General features: G+C 36.8%; 1 protein-coding gene across 10 annotated transcripts in view; it reads right to left on the minus strand.

The window, feature by feature from the left end:
- Positions 1–7,368: 7,368 nt before the first annotated feature.
- Positions 7,369–22,512, minus strand: part of greb1l (GREB1 like retinoic acid receptor coactivator) — a 250,753-nt gene continuing 235,609 nt past the window's right edge. For 7 of the 10 annotated variants that reach the window (XM_059979802.1, XM_059979736.1, XM_059979745.1 and 4 more), the window contains 5 exons: positions 22,206–22,436; positions 19,307–19,448; positions 16,102–16,302; positions 13,727–13,865; positions 7,369–12,407 (listed from right to left, as the gene is read on the minus strand). In XM_059979802.1, coding sequence (XP_059835785.1) covers positions 12,244–12,407; positions 13,727–13,865; positions 16,102–16,302; positions 19,307–19,448; positions 22,206–22,436 — 877 coding nt within the window. In that variant the 3' untranslated portion in view covers positions 7,369–12,243. Of the gene's footprint in view, positions 13,632–13,726; positions 13,866–16,101; positions 16,303–19,306; positions 19,449–22,205; positions 22,437–22,512 lie in introns of all 10 variants that reach the window. The other 3 variants (XM_059979787.1, XM_059979794.1, XM_059979812.1) reach the window with 3 other exon arrangements.

A 22,512-nucleotide genomic window follows, 5' to 3' on the forward strand; every position in this document is an offset into this window, starting at 1 on the left:
ATTTTTTATATAAAGGCTGATAATTACATTCTGATAATTTTACCAAATCTTTTGGCATAATGATGCACAAATATCTGGAAAACTCTGTATTTATTTTCAATTTCTCTTGGTGGGCTATAGTAATATGAAAGTAATTGAATTTTATCTATGCTGATCTTGTTTCCTGATAATTGACCATATTGTTCAAAGGATTGCATCAATTTAGGTAAAGAATATGCTGGTTGCCCTAGATAGATCAAAATATCATCTGCATAACAAGCCAATTTATGCTCTGTCGTTTAATAGTAATTCCCCTGACATCTTCATTTTGTCTGATGTATTCGTAGATTTCGAACCTCTTTCATAATGTCTGTTTCAGAAACATTAAATTTTTTCTGATTTCTTGCGTAGCCAAACTATTAATTTAATTCCTAATTCTTTTAATTTCCCCTAATGTGTCCCGTGCCAAATTCAATTTGTGTTTTTTCTCTCGTTCCTTCTTTGTAATTCCTCTAATGTTTTATTCCTTATTTTTTTTCTTATATGAAGATATCACTATAATTTTTCTTCTTAAGACAGCCTTCAGAGTATCCCATAAAATGAGAGGTGAAACCTCTCCATTATCATTAAATTCTAAGTAGAAACCAATTTGTTTTTTAATTTGTTCCTTAAAGTACAGATCGTTGAGTAGACTTGAATTTAGTTTCCAAATAGTATTCTTTGGTTGTAGGTCAAAATCAACAGATAAATATAAAGGTGCATGGTCACTTACATCTATTGTCCCAATTCCACAGGTGTTTATTTTGTCTTTGTCTTTTCCAAATGTTATGAAATAGTCTATTCTAGTATATACAGAATGGGGAGCAGAATAATGAGTGTAATCCCTTCTGTCAGGGATAAGGTCCCCCCATATATCAATTAAACCAACATCCTCAAAAAGAGTATTAACTTCATGTAAAGATTTTGTTTCATAGGTTTTTCTATTGGAAGAGTCTAAGTTTGGTTGTAATTGTAAATTTAAGTCTCCCCCACATATCAGGAGACCTTCTGTTTCCATTACCATAATATCAGTAATTTTCTAAAAAAAAACAATATCACTTCCTGGGGGTGTGTATATATTCAATAGAGTAACTGAATTTCCATCTATATTCTCCCTTAGCAGAATATATCTGCCCTCTTTGTCTCCCATTTCGAATACTTTTTCAAAATTTAGCTTACTGAGATAAGAATAGCAACTCCTCTCCTATGTCCTGATTTATATGAGGAGAAAAACAGATTCGCTTTGAGAAGCCCATTCTCTTTAGTTTTTTATGCTCATTATCACTTAAATGAGTTTCCTGTAGATATACTACATGGGATTGTTCTTTTTTTCATTTTGGATAAAATTCTATTATGTTTGATTGGATTTAATAGCCCATTGACATCAAAAGAAATGAATTTTACCTTGTCCTTAGCCATCTGTATTTATCTGTCAATGTATCATTGAAAATAGCAGAATAAAACTTAAACAATCTACTCCCTGAACAAATAAGAACCAAGAATTGCAAATAATAACAAAAATGGCAACGAACGTGTGATTCCAAGGCTAAGGTCTCTAGTAGATGACCCTGCATTGAGCTAGAGGAAATGTCTAGCTGTGGGGGTAACTCCTCCTACTTGTGAGTTGAGGGCCCCCATTGCAGTATTTATAAGATTCAGTGAACAAATCCATTACACAGAAAAGATTTCCCTGTGTGCTCCTCCTATATATACATATTACACACACACACATATATTTTCTCATTTTGGTGGGGAAAAAGGAGTAAGTGAACGAATAAAGAATAACAACTAAGTAATATAAAATCCACATTATAGTAAGTATTTCTCGAGATAGGTATATCACCGTGTACTTTTGCTTCCGTTTAGCTTCTCAACATTTTTAAAGTTAGCCAAACCTTATGGCTCTTCTGAAGGGGGTGAGGACTGTCTTTGGGAAACTCCCGGTCTCTTACTGATATATTTCTCTCGGCCTCCTCCCATCTCGATTCTCACACTATTTCCCAAGCAGAGCGGGATAATTCCTCAGCCGGACTTTCCCTTGTTTTGGTCATGCTGACGGGCAACCCTCTGGCCTTCATGTCTGTTGCCGCCTCTTCCACTGTATGGTACAACCACATCCCATCTTCATAAAACACTTGAAGTTTAGCAGGGTACAGAGTTTGAAATCTAATCTTTTTTTGCTTTAGTACTCTCTTTACTTAAGAGTATTCTTTGCGTTTCTGCAGGACCGCGGGGGGGGGGGGGTAATCTTGGTCGAAATATATTAATTTATCATCTAAAAACACTCTCTTCTTACCCCAGGCCCTTCGTAGAATCTCTGCCTTGGTGCTGTACTGAAGGAATTTAATTATTGTGTGGCTTTCTATCCCGGGTAGGTTTCGGGACAAGCGCACAATGGGCTCTCTGATTCTTAGTAATCACCTAAAATCAAGGACTCCTATTGTTCTATCAGCAAGGCTTTGTTTTCCCACCACCTTCCCAAATTTGCTTCGGACCATTTCCTCAAACTGTATTTCCAAAATTGCATTCCTTAATCGCATGATGTTGGTTATAAATCGACCACGTAGCTAGCTAGGTATGAACGTAGTACCTCGTCATTTGAGTGAACTGTAAGGATTAACTTTGAGGGGAAAAAAATCACTGTAGGAAAGTTGTTGCTTTTCTTAAAAACTCCTAGATACCTCAACTTGTATTTGCATTAAGCCCCATAAGATGTAACCCACAGATTAATCAATGGTTTTCATAGCATCTTCAGGGTAGTTGGTGATAAGGAAGTGAGGGGGAGGGAGTCATAGAACTTGTCAGAACAAGAATCTAAGTGAGGCTGCAGATAAAGGTACTGTTTGCTGGGTTTGTGGAGTATTAGTGTATGCAAAAGATGCCAATATGGGAGGAATGCAGTGATGATAGATGCTTGTAGGAAAGGAAAACCTCAGAGGTTTTGGCAAGGTTGTGGAGGAATTTCATAAGGAGGTCAAGAACATAACCTAGGCATCATCAAACTTAAGAAATTCCATGTATGACAGCATGAATGCTTAGCGAATTTAGCTTCCAGTTGTGTGTTTATTAAGGATGGAATATGAGAGATCACATGGAATGATTGTGTACAAGATTTCAGCAAATTAACTAAGCTGAGGGTGGGCTGAAATTTGAGATGTCAGAAATGGAATTAGGCAAGCTTAGAGAGCAGATGATCAACTTGTAGCCAAGTACTGTGAAGAATCAGGTTCAACTATTCTTGCCAGGTTATAGTATGAAGCCAGAGCTTTTCAAGCAATTTGTGCTATGGACTAATAACATACCCAGATTCGATTAACTTCTGTATCTTTGGACACTAAACAGAGTGAATTTAGGAAATCATGGCAGCTACTGGATTTACCGCTAATCAATGTTGGTACAGTATTTATTACAAGGTTTCCATCATTGGTTCAAATGTGTCTAAATCTACCCTTATAGAATATAGAACAATACAGCAAGCACAGTACAGGCCCATCGGCCCACAATGTTGGGCCAACCCTTAAACCCTGCCTCCCACATAAGCCCCCACCTTAAATTCCTCCATATACCTGTCTAGTAGTCTCTTATATTTCACTAGTGTATCTGCCTCCACCACTGACTCAGGTAGTGCATTCTATGCACCAACCACTCTCTGAGTGAAAAACCTTCCTCTAATATCCCCCTTGAACTTCCCTCCTCTTACCTTAAAGCCATGTTCTCTTGTATTGAGCAGTGGTGCCCTGGGGAAGAGGCGCTGGCTGTCTACTCTATCTATTCCTCTTAATGTCTTGTATATCTCTATCTGTCTCCTCTCATCCTCCTCCTCTCCAAAGAGTAAAGCGCTAGCTCCCTTAATCTCTGATCATAATCCATACTCTCTAAACCAGGCAGCATCCTGGTAAATCTCCTCTGTACCCTTTCCAATGTTTCCACATCCTTCCTATAGTGAAGCATATTGACAGACCATACTTAAGAGTCAGCCATGAGTCATCAAATAATCCAACATAACTACTGGTCTTTAAAAAATGATAATCACAACTATCAACTCAAATTGCAAGTTCATTTTTGGATATCATAAAAAAATTGTTCCATGGTACTTTCTACAACTTAGATAACATGAATCTAAAACAAAAGGAAGTAGTTAAAAACACAAAATGCTGGCAGAACTCAGCAGGCCAGACAGCATCTATGGGAGGAGGTAGTGCCGACATTTCGGGCCACAACCCTTCATCAGACTCCTGATAGATGCTGTCTGGCCTGCTGAGTTCTGCCAGCATTTTGTGTTTTTATTTATTTCCAGCATCTGCAGATTCACTCGTGTTGCCTGTGAACTAAAGTAGTTATTTGATCTCTGCTTTACTGTAGCAGTAATAAATATAAATTTAATATGTTGTCTCTGTTGCTATAGAATAACTTCAGAACATCAAAAACTGAAGGAAGCTTCCTTGCTCAATATACCAAGTACCCAGAAAAGATTGTTTTTCTGGCACATTCCGAGACTCAGCGATTAACAATCATTAAATTAAATTATTCTGGGTGAACTTCCTCTGTCAGTACTTGTTCTGCCACTCTAATTCTACCCTTTTATTCACAAGGTTTTTTAAAAAAACATTTGAGCATTACAGCCAGTAATAGAGAACCAAGAAATTCAATATTCTTCCAAATCCCAAACATAGAACAATTTGTAGTTATTTCTTTTTGCTCAGTTGTCCATTTCCTTATATGACATTATGAACCCTTAAACAATTTGGTCCTATCAATTATAAATGCAAGATGGTTCTTGGTTTTGAATATCTAACTGATATGCTACTGGCCTTTTTGTTCCAAAAAAAAACTTGCTCTTTAATATGAGGGATATTTTTTTGCAAACTGGCAGATAATTACATGAAGAATATCTTTAAGAAATTATTTCCACAATTTTTCCAGTTTAAACGTCAATTTAATAGATTCAAAGTAAACTAACACATTCATAAACAAACTGGAACCACAATTGCAGTAAGACAACATGAACATTGTACAAATGTTGAAACTTGAGGTAGATTTGGTTAGCAAAACAAAATTCACTATATTTAGGGATCCAAAAAGTAATTAAAATTGGAATTATTAAAGATAAGCAGCAATTAGATAAAACATACTACTGAGTTACAAAAAGCCATTGCATAATTTAAACTTCACAGTTGTTCATATTCTAGAGCTTGTCTAATACTAGATTTTATATTTAAATTGACTACTGTTTACATGCAACAGAAAAAAAAATACTCTCCTTCAGGCGTAGCACTGCTATTTTTGAATGTAGCTACCACACATGGCATTAAGTAAAATATTGAAGTGAACTGGGAAAGTTAATAGGATACCGAAAAGTAACATTCAGGCTGGAGTGGGACCTTTTCCAACTTGCACTCATTCTACAACTGCACGTATCCATTTTTTATTTGTTTGCAACTGTAATACTCAATATAGCTCTACTCAACTAATATAAAGAAATTTGGTAATTCTGGATCCTGAAGGAAGATATGTTTGTTTTTTTACATGTGATACCTGCTGCTGCTGTAGTACCATGATGGTTTTGTTATTCAAGACATTAAGAGGTGGACATTGTGGGCTGTAATGTGCTACCAAGATACAATGGCATTTGAGTAGTGATGAGTTAAAAGGAGATGCAAACCTCTGAAAACTGAAAATTGGTCAACTGGAATAGTTAAATGCCAAATTAATTGTTCTATGTTTTAGAGGACTTGGAAAATAAAAAAAAACTATTTAGTTGGGATATAAACATGAGTGGTCTTCTGTTTCGAAAGTGCAATATAACCTATCTGATTGCCACAAGTTTACCATTATATAATCAATATATCAATTATGTAAATTTGATGTAAGAACTTGACATTGAATTTTCACTTCAGTGAATCTACTAATGGTAAAAATGCTTGGACACAAGTAAACCATACGAAGCTCTTTAATCCGGATGTCATACTATTTAGATTTGATATGTAAAATCTGTTTAAATACACTATTACCTCTCCCATAATGGCCAAAAGGATTTCCTGAAGTGGGCAAAAAATACTTGATGTTGACATACCTTGAAGGATACTAAAAAGCTCATTGTTTGGAGGCTGGAGTGTTGCTAAACTTGGATGATATTACCCCAAAATGTCAATTTCATTATTTGGGTTTTGAGCTGACTAGTAGGAGGAGAAGTAAATTGTAAACAACAGATGTTTTAATTGGTACTCTCGGGCAAACAAATACTTAGTTATGTAGCTGTAGCCAAAAAGTGTTTTGAGAAAAGCATTATTGGATAGCACCTTGGAGATTATTGAGATCAGACCAACAATGTGTTCTAATAAATTTGATCAATTCTAAGAAAGAAAATGCCTTCCTCAAGGATGTGCTACAAGTCTAAGGCCAACATAATTTTGTTTTCATGAATCTTGGGGATGAACTGCTGGACCTACACTAGGAAAAGATATTTGTTTATGAGAGAAACCTATTTCATTGATCCTTTGATGACTGCTAATTGTATGGTTAAATTTACAGAATTACAATTCAAACTACTCTGCAGAGTCTAAACTCTGCAAAACCTGACCAACCCTAAGAATGCAAATGATTGTCTTTTGAGCATTGCCCCTGGCATGATGATATTTATTGTGTATTACAGGTAGGTAACAGCACTAATAGCTAACTTGTACTAAGCACTGAAGTTAAGTTACTCAATCTTCTTTCTGATGCTTTGTAAGAAATACTTACATGGCCAAGACACTAATACTTTTGATGAATGCTTCCTTTCATACACTGGTTTTATTTGCAATTTTTATTAAATGGCTATGCATAATTTTTTTGAATACATTACCAGTCTCGTAGGAAATTATTTTATGTAAAGATATGGGGGCATTTCACAGGCTACTAAGAATTTCAAACATCTGATGCTGAGGTAGGATGTGGATAGACACATTATGAACTTTTTTTAAGCTAATGATTTGTTTTGTTGTACTTTTCCTGAATTTTCTGTTTTAAGAATCATTTAACTAACTTTGATATGTTTACTTGCCTGTCAGTGCTGAGCACCACTGCTGGATACTTCAAAATTTATGGTTGTGTAGCAGTGGTATGCTTTAGGGCATTTTCAAAGAAACATTAGACATGTTTTAAACTGTCACTATTGTGGCCTTCAATATAGTAGGGAAAATTTAAATATAAAATAGTTAAATTAACGCTTTCACTCAGTATTGCTTTTTTCATTGGATGTTGTTTCCCAATTGGCTTGGGACATCAGCTTTGATGGAATTATAATATAGACCTCCAAATAGGAGAATTTGGAAGTCCAAATGTTAACAGAATTAAGATAGTGATTGGGTGGTTTTAACTTTCCCAATATTGACCTCAATTGCCTTACTGTAAGGAGCTGAGATTGGGTGGCATTTTTTTAAATGAAGGGGTTTTAGAGTAACATGGATTGTCATACAGAATGGAAACCATTTGGCCCAACTTGTTCAAGCTACCAAGCTGCCCATTTAATTTGCTTGTGTTTAGCCTTTTAAACCCATCATGCATGTACCTTTCTAAATGTCTTAGAAACATTGTTGTTCCTACCTCAGCCACATTCTCTGGATATTCGCACCTCCCTCTGTATGAACAACTTGCCCTATTTAAATCTTTTCCCTTTCATCTTTATCCCATGCTGTCTAGTTTTTGATTCACTTTCCCTGGGAACTAGACTGTGCAGTTAGCCTATCTTTGCCCCTCATGATTGTACACCTCTAAAAGATCATCTCTTTGTCTCCTACATCCCAATGTCTTAACCTATTATTACTACTGGGAAACAGTTGTACTCTGCCTTACTTTCGGGAAAGAGGACGCAAGTGGTGGAAACGTCTGTGGAGGGATCTTTTGCAAACACTGACAATTCAATAAGTTGAACCTAGAGTTCAGGTCTTAAGCTGTAGAAGGACTGACTTACAAGATGAAAGAATATTTGCAGCAGTTGTAGAGGGGAAATATGACATCAGTTGAAGGTATCTGAAAGCAGGAGTTCAGAGTCAACATGCGCTTCTAAGTGTAAGTTGTTAAATATGGTAAGATCAAGGAACAAAGTGAGGGCTTACACAGAAAATGAACAAAATCTATGTGAGTTATGAAAAATTGTCATCAAGTAAGTCCTTTTAAGTTAACAAAAGATACGTAGAGATCTTAAGAAATCAGTTAGGATGGCAAAATGAGGATATGAAATTGCACTGCCCAACAAAATTTAAAAAGAAAAATAGCTTTTACAAATATATTTGAATGACAGTAGGCCCCTTCAGGATCAAAAAGGAAGTCTTTGGTGTCCTGAATGACTGCTTCACATTAATATTTGCTAAGGAGGAGGATGGAGAGATGGGAAAGATGAATGCTTCATAGTCTGAAATGTGCTTGAACCAGGAAGGTGTTAAAAATATTAACCAATTGCTGGGGAACCCAGAGGTTTTATTTTGAATCTTTGGCTACAGGTTATATCGGAAAGGCTGAAGGGTAACAGATGGTCTTCCATATACAAGAAGACCAGTGCTGAGCCTTGCATAATGGGGAAACTATTGGAAAATAATCCTTAAAGATGGGATTTGCAATCAATTGGAAAGGCAGAGCTTTATTAGAAGGGAAATAGCATGGTTTTACACATGGAAAATCCTGTTACAAATCTGATGAGATTATTGAGGAGGTTATTTAGGGAAATGATGAAGATAATGGTAAACATATGTTGACGAGCTAAGCTTTTGACATAGTTTCACACAATAGGCTGGTCCAGAAAGTTGAGGCACATGGAATCCACTGAATTGGATTGAATTGAAATGGACTTGATGATGGGAGGCAGAGTTTAGTAGCAGATACTTGTTTCTCTGAATGGAAGTTTGTAATTAGTGGTGTGTTACAGGAATTGGTGTTAGAATCTTTGTTTTTCATTAATTTGTATAAATTGATGATTAGTGAGTCTGTAGATCACAGAAAAAATGGCGGAGTTGTCAATATCAAAAACAGTCATCTTGGGATACAGCAGGACCTAGTTCAGCTAGGAAGTTGGACAGATAGAATTTATTCCAGATGTGCGAGGTTATGCATTTGGATTTTCTAATGTATAGTAAACTGCAGGAACCTTCGAAGCATTGTTATATAGAGGGACCTTAGGATATACAGCAAGTTAATAGCTCTCTGAAAATGGAGACTGGTAGTGGGGTAAGGGCAAGGGTATTTAGCATTCTTGCCTTAATATGCTACGAGACTGAGCTAAAACATGATGCAGCTGAATCAGGCATTGGTTAGGCCACATTTGGAGTACTATACACGATTCTTGTTTGCACACTACAAGGACAATGTTGCGGCAACAGAGACAATGCAGAAGAGTTTTACCAGGATATTGCTTAGAGTATAGCATTAGTTATAAAGGAGAGATAGGATAGGCTGGGATTATTCTCACTGGAGTGCCAAAGGCTGAAAGGTGACCTTGTATAGGTTCATAAAATCATAAAGGGCATATAGAGAATGACTCAGGCCGAAGAGCCCAATTCAGTACTGTATGTCTCTAATTGAATGTTGCTGCTGCTGAATCTGTAAACAATGTCTATAATCTTTCATGTTAATGAAACACAGACCAGAGGCTGCAATCTGCAGCATAGACAATTTGTGGAGACATTTCATTGTAGGAAATAGGCTAACAAATGTTCAATATAAATTAAGTAAAAGGAAAATAGAAAAATACACTCCACAACTAATTAGCATTTGAAACCAACATGTTCCAGATGGGCTGAATTATGTGCAAAATGCATTTATCTACAAAACAAAATCATTCACTCCACATTGTACACCATTAAATGACCTTGGCTGTTCAAACAGTGTGAGAACAATTTTGCAAGGGATATAAAACTGAAAGTTATCACTCCAGCCTGAATTTCAAGTGTCCAGTCTTTCAATCACTTGGTCTACCATTTTCATGATATCTGGAGTAGAGAAAATGCAGGTGTATTCCTCTTAAGCACAAAAATTTTAAAGTACATCGATAACAGCATACATTCAGTCATAAAAATGCAAAAAGTTCATTGACAGGACTGGGGTGTAATGCTATAGAAGAATCTCAGTCATTGCAAAATGTACCGATTTAATGGAATTGACAGATTGAGGACAGGTTCTGTAAGATTTGCTGCATGAAGCATACAATTTTTTTAGGCTACTTCTAGTCTAGGTCATGGTCTGCAAAATGTGGCACTTTATCCTGTCAGTAGAATTTGAACTTCTGCAATACATTCATGTAGTACAAAACTACCTGAGATCTGTGACAATAAGACTTGCCCTTCATGTTTACATAATTCAACTCAATAATAATTACATGCATTATCATTAAAACCCATAAGCCCCTTTTGTTTAAAGCTTACATAACAGATGAATAAAGAATTTATTCAAGGACTGTTATTGTTCTGAATATTGTGTCAAATGCAAGCACTTGAAGGAGTGGAGTTGGGGAGGAAGAGAAATGCCTTGTAAGATAAAAGATAAATCTTACTCATTTTAATTCATTTATTTGCAGTAATAGTGTGATTTAGTTATTAGTGAGAAAGCAAACAAAAGCTTGTTTATCTACTTGTAATGCCCATATGCTCATTTGATGTCTGATCATATACATTTTGCTGTTGACAGGCCTACAGTTTATTCTTAAATTACAATTGAAAAATGCCATTAAAATAGGATCATTTTCAATTTGTAATGTTTTTATTTCAAACTTGCCAGGTGGTTGCAGGCCAAATGAACAACCTTTGGAAAGATTATTAAACCAACTTGCATTATAAGTCTATAATCCTGTTGCCTGAGAGAAGAGTGGTAGGTTAGGGGCTAGGGCAATTTCACATTTTTATACAGTTAATATTTTATATTTTTTAGTTGCCATTGAGATTATCATTGCATTCCCTGCAAAGAGACTGTTGTAGATATAGAAAAAAATGGTCAAAAAGTTATGAATTAACTCAGTAAAAGAATTACAACTTAAACCAATGTTATATTTGTTTTCCCAAAGGTTATCTCTTTAAACAATAAAAAAAAATTAAAAATACATATTACAGGCACAAAGCAAGGAATCATTAGATGTCATATTTGTATACGTTTACTTTGAAAAAGAAATATATACCATACTCAAAAAGGAAATCAAAAATCATATCATCCACCATTAGCTTTTACTATTTTAGTAATACCTGTAGTGGATTTGCTTTAACTTTCCAAAATCAGATTCAATGCATGATGGTAATCAATTGTATGAGAATAGGCACTATTAAACACAATAATGCTGTAAATATTAAATACAAGCATGCAACTACTTGTACGATACAAAGAAGAGGTCTGAAAAACAAGACAATTGTGTACATGAAATTTTAAAAAATTAACAAAGGCCTGCAAATCCCTGGTAGGAAAATGCTTCTGGATCAATTGCCATTTAAAAAAAATCAGCAATAGTCCCACTTGAAAGCAGCATGTAATTGCATTTTACATTTCCCTAGTATTTAGATTACAATGTCCAGAAGGTATGAGAGCTTGCTTAAAAATATTGTCAGGTTAGGAACCAAATAAACATGGAGACATACACTACAAAACCCCAAAAAAAAACTAGTATGTGGTGTGATTATGGATAATCCTTCTCCATTGTCACCTATTTTCAAAACCCTGAGCTTAACTGTAATTATGTACAGTAAGAATGGTGACACTGGAGATCCTTAAAGTACAATCTTCAATTGTTTTTGCTCCACTGATTTTGTTCCATTCCTTCAGTGAAGTATTTCTGTTGACAGTCATTAACTTTATTTGTTGATCCAGATCTATTTTTCTTATGTTTTGGAATCATCATTGGTTTGATTGGTTCTAAAGAAGAAAAAAAAATTTCGCATCTTGCCCTGCCTTTTTCTGAAAATTGAATTGCTTGATTTTATCATGCTGTACATATTCCTTTTTCTTTGCAAATCGCACACAAGACTCCCTTCTGGAGTTACTGAAGAAACTGACCTTGGTTAATAGATCCTTCTTACACACTGAGCACACAGCCCCCGTTCTGCTGTAAATGTTTGATAAAGTGACCTCAGTTAGGTAACCAGAAAAATTACCAATTTTGTTTCTACTCAAATGTGCCACTTTACCCTTCTTTTGGGATTATAAATTGTACTCTATTATGCTGTTATTGTGCCACCCGTCACCTTCACCTGTTATTTCCTGCTATCTATGAACTTAAATGTGCCGTCCAGTAAGAAAATAAAGTGGTTTATCATCACTGCTGTTGGCTGTCTGAAACTCATCACGCAGCCGGAACTGCCATTCATCTTCCAATTCTAGACGGACGATAGTTTGACGTAATGAACTTCGGTCTTGACAAATCACACAAAGTGTGGCAGCTTTAAAAGAGAATGATTTGTCATTTCACATAAATAACATTATTTCTGTGTTCTAAATAAGAAAATATTACCCTCATGCAAGTTGTTTTCCCACTTTATAATAGTAAGTCAAGCACATTAATAAGCTAAAAGCCAACAGTTATTACAATCTATCTGCCATCTGAGTAATTTCCAACAATTGAGCAATATAGGAGAGAAACAAAGTGTAGAGAAGGAGTCCCCAACCTTTTTTATGCCATGGACCAATACTATTAAGCAAAGGGTTAATGTTGAAAGGCATGGACAGAGTGGATGTGGGAAAGTTGTTTCCCATGGTGGGGCATGACTTAAGGATTGAAGGGCGCCCATTCAGAACAGATGAAAAGAAATTTTTTTAGCCAGGGGGTGGTGAATCTGTGGAATTTGTTGCCATGGGTGGCAGTGGAGGCCGAGTCATTGGGTATATTTCAGGTAGAGATTGATAGGTATCTGAGCAGCTAGGGCATCAAAGGTTATGGTGAGAAGGCAGGGGAGTGGGACTAAATGGGAGAATGGATCAGCTCATGATAAAATGGTGGAGCAGACTCGATGGGCCGAATGGACAACTTCTGCTTCTTTGTCTTATGGTCCATAGGCACCAGGTTGGGAAATCCTGCTGTAGAGTCACATTGATTAAATATGCAGTTGTGGCAGTAACAGAAATAAATCAACATGCTCTTTTCTAGCCAGAAGTGATCAGTAAACTGAGAAGTTGCACAACTTTAGCTTGAAAAGGTAGGTTCAATAATCAATAGTAAGACAGACAGAGTCCAGCATAAAGTAGAAGATGGCAGCATATTATCTGGATTTATAGAAGCATGATGGTGCAAAGTCAAATGCCAGCAGACAGCAATAAAAATACTACAGCACATTTTTCTGTCAGTTCATCATGCATTTATACTTTATGCATGTTTCAATCCATCATATTAGCTATTGTAAATTGCACTGCAGCCAACCAAAAATGTAGAGATCAATTTTGTTGTGCAAAGTTCATCATGGAATTTCTGAGTGATTACTAAAAGAGAATTTGACTGAGCATTTGTGTGTTCATGAGGTGCTTATCCATAGAGGCACTTTGTGTGCATGCAACTTGGAGGAAACAATGTGCAGCTTAAGCAGGAGGGCAGGCCTTAATTGAAGAAATTGGAGTCCTAATCTGTTCTCTTGTTGGTGAGTAATCCATGGAGGACAATCTGGAATTTTTATCTGGGAAATCATCAAATTGAAGCAAATGAAACTAAATATCAATTCCGCAGCCATCAAGAGTAAGTACCACATAAAGAGAATTTGTGTTCCATTACCTTTAAGAAACATGAATTTCTTGAGAAAGTCAGCAACAACAAATGAGTCACAGAGGTAGAGCAGAAGTCCACTGAACAACACCTCCTCAGATTTTATATTAACTGAATGAGGTCGCGAACTTATGTAACAAACAGAAATCTGAGAATGATAAAGCAAAGCAATGTTCAATACATACAGCTTGGGAAAAAAAAAGTCAAATATGGTGGATTCCAGTTAATTAGGCAGCCACCTACTTGGAACAACTCTTAAAGAACAGCTGATTGAGAAAATAGCCAGGATTCCCTTCGCTTATTAGGAGCACTATGCCACTTAATTGGCACAGGAAACTGATGCCAAATGCTTTCTAACTGGTGTCAGTCATGTGCTCTTATCTTTCTGTTACACTCCACACCATGCTTAGAATGGTTTTTAAATAACATCAGCTGTGTGTGTTCGTATTCAAGAACAGTGATTTTTGTCACTGTTGGTTGCCACGAAATAAGACAATTTATAACTGTTTAGCTCTCCACGGTTTCAAGCATTCAGGCTTGGAGATGCCAGAAATGGCTGGGAGTGAAAAAGAAGGTATCAGCAGTGAATATTACAATGAAAATTAAGATTTAGAGGATGTAATTGTCAAAAGCTTTGTACCAGGGCTGACCACTAGGTTCCTGCACTGATTTTGTTCAATTACAGTCAGAGACACGGCAGTGTATATTGGATAAATTTCTCCATTGTTAACTATTAGGAACTAATAGAGTTTTATAGTACTGTACTAGTATTGGTAGTGTTCTAATTTGTTCCAAATTTCACATAATTTGTTATTCTGTTAAACAGTAATTTGCCTTTTTTATTAAAAGATACCTTTTTAACTATCTCCACTTTGGCTAACTGGGGCAAAATATACTGCTCCTGATGTGTCCCAATTAAGCGGAATCCATTGTACAGTCAGCCCTCCTTATCTGCGGGGGATTAATCCTAGGACCCCCCTTGGATACCAAAATTCGTGGATGCTCAAGTCCCTTATTTAACATGTATCAGTGAGGTGGTCTTTAGGACCTAGCGGAACCCTGGACTTTATTTAACATGTCTCCATGCTGTGGACATTAGGACCTGGCAGTGCAGCTCTGAATCCGCAGTGTTTCTGTTCACGAAAATAATCACGATCGTGATTGAAAATAAGGTGGAGATAATAAAGCGATCAGAAAGAGGTGAAACGCTATCGGTCATTGGAAAAGCGTTAGGCTACAGTCGGTCAACAATTGGAACAATTTTAATGGAGAATGTGAAAAGCCCTGTCCTGATGAAAGCTACAATTATTACTAAGCAACGCAGTGGTTAAATTATTGAAATACGTACGTTTAAGTGTTTTATATGCATAGAAAGGTAAAATATGTACTATATACTAAGAAAAACGTTTGACTAACTGACGCTAAATAATACCATATGTACCTGTTCTGACTTCAAATCTAACTTAAAGATGGACTCAGGAACTGAACTCATTCATAAACCAGGGACCGCCTGTACTCTTAAGTCATTTCTAGATTACCTATAATACCTAATACAATGTAAATGCTAGGTAAATAGTTGTTATACTGTATTGTTTAGGGAATAATGACAAGAAAAAATAGTTTTTATGTGCTCAAGCAACGAGTGCTGGAGAGAGAACTTCCGGATTTTCCCGATCTACACATACGGAATCCGCGGGTAAGGAGGGCAGACTGTATCTCTCTCTTTGCTTCTTACCCAGGGCAATTGAGTTACCTTTCCACTACACTTTTCAGCTTAATATTTTCATAATAATAAACCTGCCATCAAAATGGAGATACAGACATTTATAAATACTAAAATATTTATAATTAAATATTATGATTAGAAACTGACCTTCAGTTTTGAAGTTATGTTCAACTCGACCACATATTAATATAAAAGTGCATTAAAAAGCAGCTATGTTAAGAAACTAAATAAAAGGTACCATGAAGGATGAAACTTGCATTACATTAAATAATTTGATTTCATGCAGATGCCAATCAATTGTTGCTTGGTAATTGTTTCTCATGCATGTCCAATGGCTTCTGTGCTTATATATACCATACACAAAGAACCTGAATTGAAGATCCAGAAATAAACCTTGGCTTTAATCTGCATAATATGGGTTTGATCATATTCTTCCACGTAGCTCGTAAAAGTGCTGTGGTATCTGGAGAATTTGAAGTCCAATTTATTGTTTTGTTAGGTCATTCGGAATGTACTACTAATGCTGATTCTCTCCCTTCAAGACCAATTTGTGAAGTAATATCCTTAATAAATGTTAATTATACAGCAGATTAAACCCAGATCAATGTGTAGATTACATTCTAGTTCATTGCAGAAATCGATTTAAGCAACAGCTCACCTCAGGACCCAGGTTCATGTAACAGTCAATGGACAACACTGGATTCTTACTATTGTTTATAGCTTTAGGAAACAGCTTGTAACTTGTGTGTTGTAGGAATTTCTCCAGGAGAAAATGGGCAGGAGCAGCCAATATTGTGCTTTCACTGTCTGGAGCACAGACATACTGTGAGGCTGAAATCATACTGAGGCTTTCGCTCACCTACGGGTAAAGAAAAAGCTGTCAATCAACCGGTCAAGTGAAGAAATAGGCTACGTAAGGATTCACTGATCATTCTGCATTCCCCTAACAAACTAACCCTCTAAATATTAAATTAGTAAAATAAGACTGAGAAACTCTGACTTAACACGAACATACAGGGAAAATGCAGCAGGTCAAGAAACATTGCAAGAGAAAGAAACAAAACTAGCATTTGAACCCAATGACTCTACATCTGATGTTGCTGCCTTGAAGCTTTAACTCTGCTGCTCTCCGTAGATGCTGCCTGAGCTCCTGAGTATTGCTGGTACTCTTTATTTCAATTTGAAAACCTTGTGCTATCCCTCTAGACACACTCAGTTGTTGTCATTGCAGCGTGCCAATGGCAGTTTTAGAGATGAAATTCCTGCTGCTGATTTCAGTACTGCTGAACATCATGCCCATTCTGCAAACTATATGTCCACCAGGACTGATGCCAGATCATTAGTAGATCAAGAGAAAGCCAGTATTGGTTGTGTCTTCCCCATATTGCCAAAGACATTTAAACTATGGAGCCCATGCTTGCTCATAGAACAATCCAATTCCCTCACTAATATTTTCCTTTGTCCCCACTTTTCTGTTATTAACTCTCCCTAGTTTCTATCACTTACCTATGCACTGGGAAATGCACAGTGGCCAATTAACCTACCAACCTTTTGGATATGGGAGGAGACCAGTACAACCTAAGGAAACCCATGGCTGCACATTAAGAATGTGGACGCTCCACACAGACTGCACTGGAGGTCAACATTGAAACCTGATCATCGAGCTGTGAGGGAGGATTACTCTAGTGCCTGTAGTTCTGATCATGGTCTGGGCCAAATAATGACAAGAAAATAGATCTGGTGACACAGGAGATCTACTGATTGAAGGTGAGCAATTCAGGATCTAAGATGACCAAGGATTGTGGGATGTGGGTGCAAGGTTTGGTACCTTGGTACATAGTGAAAGGAAATATGAAAATGACCTTGCTGAAGTCCCAGTCCAGCTAGTGCAGTGATAAAGACATAGATATCCTTTGAGTGTTCAACAACCCAACAGCGGTTACGCCCAGGACAACCTGGTCTAACTTTAGCCACAGTACTCTGAAAGGACCATCGCCTGGGAGTGATGAGACATATTTTCTGCTGAGATCACAAGATGTGTAACCATGACTCATGCTTGAAAGTACCTTGTTGAATTTCAGGAGTGGAAGAAGGAAACCTGGAAATGATCGTTATTGTACTTCATGCTAAGCACATTGCCAATTGTGTAATAGCTGAAAAAGCCAAAGCTAATTGCAGCAAATGATCATTTTAATTAAGCAAGCTGAGGTATCAGAAACATAGCTGACATTTAAAATTCCTATCAGCAACATAGTGCAGCCTTATATTACAAAACAAGTATCTTCAGTGCTTTTTACATACTAGTTGAAAGAATGGTCAAGTAATTAACAAATTACTAAGTGCTAAAGCATACACTGCCATTCCAATCCATATTTACATCTAACCAAAAAAACCTTAACTTGTTTTAATAAATAATTCCTGCAATCATGTGGCTCTCCTTATTTTCAATTCAAATTTCTATTAATACATGTGTATTGGTTTATGCTTTTCTGGTTTTCAACATGTCCAAGCTTTCTTCTCAATCATGAGTATGTTGGTTCTCTAAAAATGAGGGGGCAGGAAATGGCTTCGGAAGAAACAGGCACAACAACTGTCTCCCTATGCACATCTCCCTCGCAGTGCCCCTGCAATGCCTCCGTCGCAGTCTGGGAACGCAGCTTGTCTGAGACCAAATGAAGCTCACCCACTACAGTAGTTCAGGAATTAATATCGACCAAAGCACTGGAGTTTACTACTCTTCTCCTGTTTGACATTCAGCAGACAGGACCCTGTCTCATCTGAAAGCTGCCATTCTTCCTCAATGCAGAACTACATTGCCAGTCTGGATTTATAAATGTCTTACATAATAAAGAGTGTCGCAACTTACCCAGATGTTCTGAAAACTTTCAGCTAGTTTTTACATACTTTCCATAATTCAAACCTCATCTGAAACCTGAATTAATGATAGAATGTACAGAGAATGGGCCAAAACTTTCTGTCAAAACCAGTTTCAGAATATGGTTTATTATCACTGACTCATGATGTGAAATTTGTTGTTTTGCGGCAGTAGTTCAGTGTAAAGACATACAATTACTATAAATTACACAATAACTAAATAATGCAAAAACTGGAATAATGAAGTAGTACTGCTCAAGGACCATTCAGAAATCTGATGGCAGAGGGGAAGAAGCTTTTAAGTGTGGATCGTCAGGCTTCTGCACCTCTTCCTCGATGGTAGTAATGAAACCAGGGCATGTCCCCGATGGTGACAATAACATCTGCTGCTATTAGTATGCAGACTGTATAATATATTCAACTTGTGGACATCTAGTTAAATCCAGATACCCAAGTGTTCCTACCCAAATTACTCTATTAGTAGTTCATGAAAAGTGGATCTCACTGCTTCAGTGAGAAGTTGCAGTATTTGGAAGTCTACATATACTTTTAGTGGGTGATAAATTTTAATTACTGTTGTAAATGAATAAACAATCGACGTTTCAGGCCAAGACACTACATCAGGACCCTTCATCTAGTGTTGATGTAGAGTCTCCGACCGAAATGATGACTGTTTTTTCATTTCCTTAGATGCTGCTTGACCTGCTGAGTTCCTCCAGTATTTTGTGTGTGTTGCTCTGGTTTTCCAGCACCAGCAGGATTCTCTTGTGTTTATTAATTGCTGTTGCTCAGCCACTCTAGCACTGACAATAAACTGTTAGGTGGAGTCTCATTCACTCTGCTTCTTAATACAAAAAAATATTGAATTTATGTTTTAATTTTTCCTTTTACATGAAGGCTACATCTTGTAGCCTCTCAGATAGGTTCAATATTAAATACTCCTTAGAATTAAGACTATGTTAATATGATTATCCCAGAATATTCCTTACCATGACCTTAGGCTTTATAACAAAATCTTTGTGTCCTCCAACCTGAATGCATTTCTTCATGAGACTGAAGTGATTGAACCGACAAAGGAGTAAGCCACTACTATTTGTCCGTAGATTGAAGTCAATGTCTTCACAGGTATATCTGTTGGAACAAGGCAGTTTTAATTCCTTATACTTTTTATTCACAGTTGAAGTTTTGCAAAGAGATATAAACTTATGCATAGAGTTCTTTGTAAATAATGTTTCTCTAATAAGTTAAAGGGCTTCATTACTTGGATGAACTGATTGCACTGTTGTTTGTTTTAAATTTTTCTTCCTGGCTACAACTTTCTGATACCCAAGGCCAGAATAAAAAGACAACATCATCTGGACATGAGACAGTTGTTTTATGGTACATAACAGGCCCCATGTTCCCCAAAATATCAACCTTTTTTTTAAATAAAGCAACTCTCTTCATCCCTTCACCACATGGAGGTGAGCAATGCCAAAGTTATAGTACAAAAATCAAGATTTCATAAATCATTGCAACTTGGCTGTGGTTGGATTACACTGACATGGTGATGCCTCCCCCGTCTATGTGCAGCTACAACAGCCTCCGCAACCAGCACATCATTCTCCGCAACTTCTGCCATCTTCAACAGGACCCTGCCACCAAACACACCTTTACCTCTTTGCCACTCTCTGATTTCCACAGGGTCACTCAGGGAAAAATTAAAGGCTACACCTGCCCATTCACCTCCTCCCTCACCTCATTCAGGGCCCCAGTCCTTCCAGGTGAGGTAACTCTTCAGCGGCAAATCGGTTGGGGTTATCTACTGTGTCCGATACTTCCAATGCAGTCTCCTCTACTTTGGTGAGACCTGATGTAACTGGAGACTGCATTGTCATGCATCTTCGCTCCATCTGCAAAAAGCAAGATTTTCCGGTGGCCAACCATTTTAACCGCAATTCCCATTCCCATTCTGACATGCCGGTCCATGGCCTCCTCTACTGTCATGGATGAGGTTCTTCTCAGTTTGGAGGAACAACACCTCATATTCCGTCTGAGTAGCCTCCAACCTGATGTCATTAACATCGATTTCTCTAACTTAAAGTAATTTTCCCCCCTCCCCTTTCTCTCTTCTTCCATTCCCCACATCTTCTCTTTTTCCTACCTCCTTATCACCTCTCCTGGGTGCCCTGCCTCCTTCCCTTTCTCCTTTCTAATCAGAACCCTCCTTCTCCAGCCCATTACCTTTTGCACTGAAATGACAACTGTTAATGTATTTCCATAGGAACCTGCTGAGTTCCTCTGAATTTTCAGTGCTACTCTGAATTTCCAGCATCTGCTGAATCTCGTGTCAATGAGACAATCACTGTTTTATTAAGTGAATTACATAATCTCTGGAAGATCAGTGATTAAACAAACCATATCTAAACAGCTGGAGTCTTAAAAGCAGAAATAAATTTTGCTGATATATCATACTTTAAATTTAAAAAAAGCTTTAGCACTAGATGAAAAATCTCAGTGTCACTAGCACAATACTGAAAAACAAGAGGGTATGGACAGTCTTCAGGAATGTCTAAATTAGAAGGTTGCATGCATACTATAATTTATTAGAAATATGGCGTAAATGTGAAGAAAAACTAAGCTGTTGAACTGACGCTTAAAATAATTTTAAACTAAAAATATACTATGCTATTTGCAATGTTACCAGAAAAACAAAACTAACTTTATCTCATTGTACAATGTAAAAGCAAAGCTTGAATTAAATATAGAATATTTTGCTGATGTGTGGACTAAATTAGAGCTGTGATGAAGAAAGGTATTTAGGTATCTTTCTTATACAAATCACAAAAGACCATGTGCATTCATACGATAAAAATGTTAAAATGCAATCAGAATATAATGCTGTATCTCAAGAATTCTTACCAGTCATGATCAGCTGCAGTTGGACTGCAACTGCATCCAGTTTTGAGTATCAGTCAGCAAAATTATATTGGCAAGTTCCCAGCACGTTATCAATGTTTAATGGATTGATTATAGAACAGGAAGTATGACGTTGAGTGTACTCAGAAATCTACAACAAGGCATCATCTTTTCAAACCTGACTCCCAACAGTTCAGGATTGCAAAGTGAATGACAATCTGAAACTCATCCATATTAGTCCTTTGCAGGCTGGGAGTTTCTGCAAAGTATTGAAACTTTCACACTAAGAGTGGCAAATTCCATGAAGGCTATCAAGGATAGATTTCAAGAATGGGTAATGGAAGTTGAAGTGATAGATCTAAAAATGTAGAATTAAGAAATTCTTTTGAAAATTATTGATACCAAACGCAGTAAAATGTATTGATTTTTTTACATTTTTAATATAGCAAATGCAAAAGTGATAACAAAACTATCTTAAATTCTGTGACATGTATCTGAGATAATAACCACTTCTTTCTTCAGATAACCTTGCTGATTTTTGATCACTTCAAGCAATTTCCATTTTTTTCCAAAACTAGAGTACATGGAACATGTACATGTACATGGAACTTTTTTTAAATTGCTTCCAAATAGTCAGATAGCTGTCATTGCCCCATGCACTAGTGAATTAAGACAATGAATAATAGAATTATTGCCTAGAAATTTAGGTTTCAAGTTCAATTCCCAGTCTCTCCTCAGCTGTCTAGCAAGCTGCCAGTTTCAGTACTTTGCAGATGAAATCAAAAATGTACTTACCCATCCTCACAGTGCCAAGGACAGAACAGTTTGCTGGCCACCACAGACCTATTCCCATCCTCCGTTCCTTCTTTAAATCAAAGTGTGAATAAAACCTAATGAATGGACCCCTGGTTCCCTATGCCTTGGCCTTTTCAAGTATGGATTAAGAGTTTCAAATGTTTTTTTCCCCTTTGCTCATTGTGTAAAGCTTACCTGTTTAGATCATATTGTACGTTCTGTGTCAGATCAACATTGAGGAATATAAAACCATGTATGTGGCAGCGAGAGAATGGAGTCTGCAGTTTTCCAGCAGTCAGTTTGCTGTTCCACTTTTGAATCCCACAGAGTGCATAATGAGTAATCTTTGGTGTGGCTTCAATGTGTTGCATTAAGAACTTCAAGGAAACATTCTTTGTGGAAACCGCAGGTTCTTTACTTTCACTGCTTAAAAGAAATGTCAGTTTAATTATTTTTCGCATGTATTTTCCTAACACCAGAACAGTTTTTGCACAGAAATCAT

The sequence above is a fragment of the Hypanus sabinus genome, chromosome 1 (genome assembly GCF_030144855.1).
Source record: "Hypanus sabinus isolate sHypSab1 chromosome 1, sHypSab1.hap1, whole genome shotgun sequence".
In the NCBI taxonomy this organism is placed as follows: domain Eukaryota; kingdom Metazoa; phylum Chordata; class Chondrichthyes; order Myliobatiformes; family Dasyatidae; genus Hypanus; species Hypanus sabinus.